Below are 8,251 nucleotides of genomic sequence, written 5' to 3' on the forward strand. Positions count from 1 at the left end.
GCCCCTAGGCTTCTGGGGAGTGTGACCGAAAGGAGGTGGTGAGTGGCATTTCATTTATCTCTCATTCTTGGTTAGTCCCCGAGGTCTTCAGAGGCTGCAGCCTTCTCCTCAGCTTGTGCCTGTAACCTGTGCCAGTGAGTCTCTGCTCTCCTTTCTCCTTATATGGCCAAGGAAAGGGACTTGGGGCATTCTACCCGGTGACACGGAGCCTCCCAGGCTGGCTCAGGACACAAATTTGGGAGTCAGGACTCTGAGGCTCTTCGTTTACTCAGCACGTCTTTCTTTATCTCCAAACACTGCTCTGTCACTGCCTGAAGTTGCCCAGAGACGGCAGTGAGGATGGGAGGGGGCAGAGGGGCGCTGACCTGGAGCTGAGGGCACTGAGAAAATGGCTAGTCCCACCCTCCTTTTACAGGTGGGGAAACTGAGGATCAGAGAAGGGATGAGACTTGCCTGAAGTCATGGATCAAGTAAGAGTCAGAGCTGGGTTGGAGCTGAGATGTCCTGCCTTTCAGATAGGCCGCGTGTATGGATGGACGGGGGAGGCCCGCTCAGCCCCAGGGCACACACCCTGCAGATGGGGTTTCTGCAGGCCCCATCCATCCCAAGCAGATCATTCCCAGTGGCGGGTCTCTGGGCCTCTAGTTCACCCTCCTCACTCCCAGCAGAGCTCCCTCCAGCAGGCCCTTCCCCAGGACCCTCAGGGCCCAGGGCACTCTCCCTGCCCCTCTGAACAGACGAAGCCTGAAAACATGACCCCCTCCCCCAGTGAAGACATGTGCAAGGTCTGGGGGTATTGGCTGGATTTACCACATTTCATTCCAATGTCTGACAGTGAGGATGTGCTTAATATTTTGATAAAAGGCTAAAGAAAGTGGAGGCACTGCTGATGCTAGATCACAATCCTGCGCACATAGCCAAACTCCATCTGCCTCCTTTCTCCAGCCCTACTTCTGCTTTCTGAGCTTTTAGAGGCCCCAGTGAGGCGAGAACTAGCACAGACTCCGGAGCAAACTTCTCCTGGTTCAAATCTGGCCTGAACCTGCCTAGGTCCGTGACTCAGGGGAAATTCCTTATACCTCTGTTCTTCATGTCCCTCACCTAGAAGGTGAAAGGTACAATAGGACGTAGTGAGGAGCAAATGAGTTAACATGTGTAAGGTGCTTATGACATTGTCTGGCATACAGTAATCCCTAAATAATAAGTATTTGAAAAGTAATTAAGAGGCCAGCTTTTTTGTCCTAATCTCGTCCACACGGCCTTCTGGTCTCAGAGTCCCCGGAGAAAAGGGAGGGTCTGGGAATGAAGCAAGTACGAAGCTTGTTAAGATGCTCGGCATTTCCTATTTTACTCCTTCGTGTTAAAATAGTGGTTCTGGTCCGAGATTAACACACCAGGAAGACTGGCCACAACTATCTAAAGGACTCCTGGATCCTCTCACACACACCTAAGAGAGACATCTGCGTGTGCCTCAGGGATAGTGCTGGTTCGAGAAGGCGGGCCTGCGGGGTCCTCCAAAGCCCTTCCAGCCCCAGGCCAAGGTCTAGTCTTGGCTCTGTCATTAAGCAAAAGGAGCCCAGTCCAGCTTCCATCTATACGTGGGCTCAGTTTACTCGTCTCTAAGCCGGAGGTGCTAGTTCCTGGCCGCCCAGCCCATCTCCTTGGGATGTAGGGAGGCCGGATGGGGGCAGTTTGCACTGGGGTGCTCTGTCCTCTGGACTGAGCGACAGGACGTATCAGCTTTGCAGAAGCGGCCCTGGCCGCCCCTCCACTCAGGAAGGACCTGTGCCTTCTCAGACTCCCATCCTGAGTTCTCACAGCGCTCTCAAGGAGAGGCCAAGCTTACCGCTACGTAGGGTGGGTGGGGGACCTGCCAGTTCCTTCTTGGGACCTCAGATGGTCTCTGTTTCGTCTACCAGGCCAAGCCACCCAGAATGCAAGGCTGGTCTGAGTCCTCCGAGTTCAGGCTGGAGTTCTCAGCACTTTCAGGAGCCTTGCCAGAGGCTGGTGGAATTTCACCAATGTCCCTCTGCCTGCTCTAGTCAGTGTCCTCAGCCCCATCTGAATCCAGGTGAGCTCTGGTGAACTCAGAATAACCTGGGAGGAGTTCTCCATCAAGATTTCAACTGCAGTTCCATGCTTGTCTCTTTGGACGCTGGGCTGATGTATCTTCTCAATCAACCCTCCTGTGCACCAACCCTGTTCCTTTGTCCTCCATCCAATTCCTTGACTTTGACCTAGAGATACTGGGTACAATGTGCTATCCAAGGGCTCACAGTCTAGGGTAGCACGTCCACAAGAACCTTCTGTGATGATGGAAATGTTCTGTATCTGCACCAGCCAACATGGTAGCCAGTGGCTGTTGCATATTTGATATGTGGCTCGTGCAAATGAGGAACTGAATTTTAAATGTTATTTAATTTTAATTATTTAAATTTAAAGTTTAAAAAAATAACCTAGTTAAAAAAATGGGCAGAATATCTGAATAGACATTTTTCCAGAAGAGACATACAGATGGCTAACAGGTACATGAAAAGATGCTCAAAATTACCAATCATCTGGGAAATACAAATCAAGGCCACAGAGAGATATCACCTCACACCTGGTAGAGTGTCTACTATAAAAAAGATAAGAAATAACATGCTTTGGCGAGGATGCGGAGAACATGGAATCCTTGTGTACTGTTGGTATGAATGTAAGTTGATGCAGCCACTATGGAAAACAGTATGCAGCTTCCTCGAAAAAATATAAAACTAGCATACGACCCAGTAACCCCACTTCTGAGAAAACAAAAACACTGCTTCGAAAAAATGTAGTGTGCACTCTCGTGTTCACTGCAGCATTATCAACAATACCAACACATGGAAGCAACCTAAGTATCCATCAGTGGACGGATGGGTAAAAAAAGATGAGTGTATTTATGTCTATATATACACAATGGAATATTATTCAACTATAAAAAAGAAGGAAATCTTGCCATTTGCAACAACATGGGTGGACCTTGAGAGCCTTATGCTCAGTGAAAGAAGTCAGAAAAAAATACCACATGATCTCACTTATATGCGGAATCTAAAAACAAAACAGACAAATAAACAAACAAAAACATCCAAGCTCATAGACCCAGAGGACAGATTGGTAGTTGCCAGGGGTGGGGTTGGGATGAGTGAAATGGGCGAAGGGGATCAAAAAGTGAAAACTTCTAGCTATAAAATAAATAAATTGTAGGGAATGTAATGTACAGCATGGCTATATTATTATAGGTAATAACACTATATTGCATATTCAACATTTTCTAAGAGTAAATCTTAAAAGGCTTTCCCTTTTCGTCTTTGCCAGATGATCACTATGGGTTTGGGGGTAGGGGCGTAACAGGCGTAGGAAGCTGACTTTAGCATTCCTGCTCCCTGTGTGACTTGGGGCAAGTCCTTTTTCCTCTCTCGGCCTCAGTTTCTTCATTTTTAAATTGAAGATGAGTGTAAATGACTGATTATGAAACCTGGCTGTACATTGGAATCACCCGGGAGTTTGAAAAACCAGACACCTGAGCCTCACTCCCAGTAATTCTGAATTAATTAGGATGGGGAATAGCTGGGCAGCAGGATTTTAAAATTTCCTTGGACTAGATGACTACAAGGTCCTTCCTGCTCAGACCTTCTGGGTGGCTGCTGTGGGCCAGTGGAAGGATCTGTCCTTGGTGTCCAGCAGCTGTGGGTTCGAATCCCAGCTCATTTCCTCTTGGTCGTGTGGCCTTTCACCGCCTCCAGGCTTCCGTTTCCCCGCCACTCAGGGTTTCTGCCGGGTACAGAAGGGTTAGGCCCTAGGCAAATGGAATGAGTGGTGACTATTGTTCTTTCCTGACCAAAGAGCCAGCCCCTGGGCAACAAGGTGGAGATGGAGATCGTGAGCATGTTGGAAAAAAACACAACGCTTCTGAAATTCGGCTACCACTTCACCCAGCAGGGGCCCCGGCTGCGGGCGTCCAACGCCATGATGAGCAACAACGACCTGGGTGAGTGGAAATGTGCCCCCACCCACCCACCTGTCGTCTTTCCACCTGTCCTGGGGGGAATGGCAGGGACATTTTCACTGATGCCTTCTTGGAGTCCTCTTGGTGAGCCTGACTCCCAACTTTCACGTTGGTTGCATTTGTTTTCTGTGTTTGTGCCTTGTCTCCTCCCTCGGCTGTGAGCAGTCTGTTTCAGGGAGCCAGGCCGGGCCCTCTCCTCCCAGCAGCAAAGCTCAGCTCAGCTCAGCCCAGGGCTGGGCCCAGAGGGCACCCTCAGCTCACTAGCTGAGTGAAATGACATGTGGAAGAACACAGGCTCACTGCGAGTCTCCTCTCCCCAACACCCTCCTCTCCCCAACACCCTCCTCTCCCCAACACCCTCCTCCCCCCAGCACCCTCCTCCCCCCAACACCCTCCTCTCCCCAACACCCTTCTCTGAACTCAAGAATTCTGTCCAGGTCACAGTCTGGCTCTGGCCCCGGATCCCAAAGCCCCCAACCAGCTCTAATACCCAAGCCCCAAACCTAGGAGACTTCTCTTCGCTTTTAAGATAAAAGTTGAAAATGTTGACTTCATAGTGAACAGGTTACAGTAATTGAATCTCAGTTAAAGGCATAGTTTGTCTTTTCTAAAGAGAAAATGAAAAAAGAAAGTGACACAGTCTTCCTTGTGAGCACACACCCAGTAAATCGGTTGAGTGAAAAGTGAGATCAATCATCAGCTTTTCCAGATGTCAGTCGTTCTCAAGCTCTATGTGTAGTTATTTACCATGTGTGCTCCTGCCGGCTGCTGAAAGGACTCGATAGAGTCTCCAAAAAGGAGCGTGTCTGAGAAGGCTGTAGGAAAATTAGAGAAGGGGAAGAAGATCAGTAGGTCTGACGCGTTACCGTAATTGATCACTGTGTTCAGCCACGAGTTCGCTAGAGCCAAGGCAGGAGGAAGACACACTAAGTCACGCATTCTTATTATAGATGAGAAGGAAGCATAATGAGCTTTAAAAAGAAATAAAGAAAGCTGCTTTCTGGGATTGAATTATGTTTTCAAAAGGACAATGTCTTCAGTGAGCTTTTGATCAAATTCAAGCCTGCTTTACACGTGGCTTTTGTTGTTTGCTTTGTTTCTAACACTCAGTAAAATGCAAAGCACCTAATGCTAGAGCACATGGTGATGAACCTGAGGCGAGGTCTTTTTTCCGTGGACAGAAGAAGGTTCCAGATGACTAGAGATGGAGGGTGCTGTGGGGGAGGGGGAGGAGACACCAAAATCAGCTGGAGGTTTAAGAAAATGCCCTGGAGGACTCTCCCAGTCCTGAGAGTCTGTGATTCCAAAATCCAGGCCCGACTCCTATCACCAGGGATCTTCCTGGGGTTATGGCAGGACCCGAGAGTGCCAGGGCTGGAAGGACTTCAGGCCCATCCCTCCATTTCCCTTATGGAGAAAGTGAAGCCTGGGATGGGCTGCCCTTCTAGGCAGTGGCCCAGTCAAGTCACACCAATAGTTAGTGACAGCAAACCCTTTTGGAGCATCTTTTGTGTGCCCAGGGTTATGCTCGGTGATGTAAGGGGTAACAGAAAGGCTAGTTCCCTGACTTAAGAACCCTTATACCTTTTAGGGGAGAAAAGACTCAAAGGTGCGCCTAAAAATTCAAGAACGCCTGAACACTGTTTCTAAATAAAGCCAGTTAAACAAAGCATCCTGGTTGGGGTGGGCCTTCAGCCAGCCTTGAAAGGAAGAGGGAGGTTGTGGGGAGGTCAGGAGGCATTCTTGATGGGAGTACTAGCACAGGCAAAGGCAAGGTGGTAGGACCCGGTGCACAGGACAGGAGAGACAGAAAGATCTAAACAGACTGAGGAGCCATTATGGGGAGTGAGACCTAGAACGAAAAACAGGAACTCACAGAGGAGGGAGGAAGGGCATTTGAAGCAGAGGGGACGGCGTGGGCAAAGGCAGGATGATTCACAGGTATACGAGGTGTTCGCAAGGAATGGGGCTCAGTAGATGTGGGGAGGCTGTGAGCCAAAGGCCCTTAATACCAACCTGAGGAGTCTGGTGATGAAAGCAGGTGGGAGGTGGCACTGTGGCAGTTTCCTGGGCAGGAGTGAACAGCTGTCCCCTCGGGGTTTCCCACAGGAGAATTCAGAGCAGAATCGGCTCATTGATTACACACTACATGCAGAGCACTAGTTGGTGATGTGGGATTTCCAGCTGTAAAAGCAAATTTGTGGCCATCTGCTAATTTTTATAAAAGAAATGCTTCTGATTCTGACAGTGCCTCAGCTTCCCTCTGTAAGACAGAATCCCTTTTTTCCAACACAGTTGTCTTATCTCGCTCTTGATGCTCCAGCGAAGCAGACAGGCTTCTGTGTTTTCCGGCTGAATATTTTTATCCTAAAATCCTCCTGCGGGGCCCGCCCAGCCACCCTAGTCGTTAGCAGTGTCTGAGCCTCTCCCATTTCCTTCTCACTCTGACCTGCCTCTGTGCTGGCTCCTGGCCCATGGCCGGGCCTCTGTGGTGCCTGGGCCTTGCCTGCGTGTGAGGCAGGTGGGCTCCTCCTGGGAGGACATTCAGTCCCCAAGGCCTGCCTGGGACCCATCCTGACTGGTGTGCCTGATCCTTCCCGCCCTGTGCACTGAGCTTTTACCAGAGTGCTCTGTGGGAGAGACAGGGGCCGGGCATGGTGGTAGCTGGGAGGAGCCCTGGATCCCCACCTACATTTCCCCATGGTGATCTCAGATGACTCCTATCTCCACACTATTTATAGCTCAGACCTAGGCTAAGCATGGCTCTCAGGTCTTATAAATCTACCGCTGAAGTTCTCTCCACTTAATGAAATCTGAATTGCAGCCTTCAAGTAAGGACAGTGTGTGTGTGGGGGGGATTAACATGTTTAAAAGCAGAAAACATCCCTTCCTGGGAAAGTCACTCTTTTTCTGTGTTCTCAGGGAAGACCTTTCTAACAGGCACCCCAGGCACAGCTCACCCCAAATCAATTTCATCATCTCCCCCGGAAACCATCTCGGGAAAGGGCATTACTTTCCTCACAGCCATTCCAACCAGAAACCTGGGCCTCTCTGCACAGCGAGGCGTCACCCCCTCGCCACCCCCTCGCGCTGGCTCATATCAAGCCCTGGTTGCATTCACCTGGCCTCCTGCAGCTTCCTCCAGCCCTCAGCTCCTCCAGGCCTGGCACGTGGCATAGCAAACATCCCGAAGCTCGTCCTGTTGTTCTGCTTAGAACCCTTCTGGGCTCCCAGTGCTCACAGCTAAACTCCTTGACATGACTCACAAGTCCCTTAACAATCGTAACTGATACTCATGATGCCCGCGGCATGCCAGGCACTGCTGTGAACACTTCCCACCTTACTCACTCCTGCAGGCTGCCAGCAACCAGCCTCGCAGGCGCTCTTGTATCCCCACTCTGTGCTAAGGAAATGAGGCCTGGAGACCTAGGTGAGGTTACCTGTAGTCAGCGGGCAGAAGTGGGCTTTTAACTGGCTGTGCAGCCCGAGCCTGTGCTCTCCACCTCCTCTCTGGGTCAGGCGCTGCCAGACTCACCTCTGGACACCCCTAATGAGCCATCCTCTTGCCATATTAGTACCAACCAGTCCAGGTAGCTAGAGTGCCTTCGAGTGACCCAGGCAAAAGCATCCCTGTAGAGGGCCATTACTCCTAATGCTCCCGCTCCCTTCCCACCATCTGCCCCTTCATCCTATAAGATTCAGCAGAATGTTACCTGCCCATCCTCAGAAGATCTGACCACTTCATAAATTATGCCTCATTCCTAATAGAGACCTGCCAGGGTACCTGTAATATTATGAAACTTATTGTTGGTATATCTTGGTCCCCAGTTAAGCAATATATTTAGTTCTGATTCTTGTGCTTGGTAATAGCATCAGTAAATGCTGTTGCTTCTACAAATAAAAGTAAAATGCTTCCCAAAGACATGAAGGAGGTGTCCAGCCTGTAGAGGGAGCTCAATCCACCATGGAGGTTGGTCTGGATGACTCAAGATTCCTTTGGGCTCTGACAATAAATGTGTCCCTGGCTGTTGCAAGGATAAGCAATATGGAGGAGTTTGCTTTAATGGAAGAAGCAGATTGAATTGAAGGGGAGATATTGGAAGACCCAGCTTCCACTCTCAGTGTTGTCACTTATTCTCCGTGACTTGGGGCATGTTATTTCCCTCTCTTGAGGAGGGAAAATCTCCATCATTAAAACAGGGGAAAAGCCCAGCTGGCGTGGCT

The 8,251-nt window shown here is 49.8% G+C and overlaps 1 protein-coding gene across 2 annotated transcripts in view; it reads left to right on the forward strand.

Annotated features, from left to right (window-relative positions):
• The window catches only part of TMOD1 (tropomodulin 1), a 50,552-nt gene that overhangs the window by 39,440 nt on the left and 2,861 nt on the right, over nucleotides 1–8,251 (forward strand). The window contains exon 8 of one of the 2 annotated variants that reach the window (XM_016222967.2): nucleotides 3,865–4,009. In XM_016222967.2, the coding sequence (XP_016078453.1) occupies nucleotides 3,865–4,009 (145 nt within the window). Of the gene's footprint in view, nucleotides 1–3,864; nucleotides 4,225–8,251 lie in introns of those variants that run through there. The other variant, XM_016222966.2, reaches the window with a different exon arrangement.

Source organism: Miniopterus natalensis, chromosome 12 (genome assembly GCF_054644295.1).
Source record: "Miniopterus natalensis isolate mMinNat1 chromosome 12, mMinNat1.hap1, whole genome shotgun sequence".
NCBI lineage: Eukaryota > Metazoa > Chordata > Mammalia > Chiroptera > Miniopteridae > Miniopterus > Miniopterus natalensis.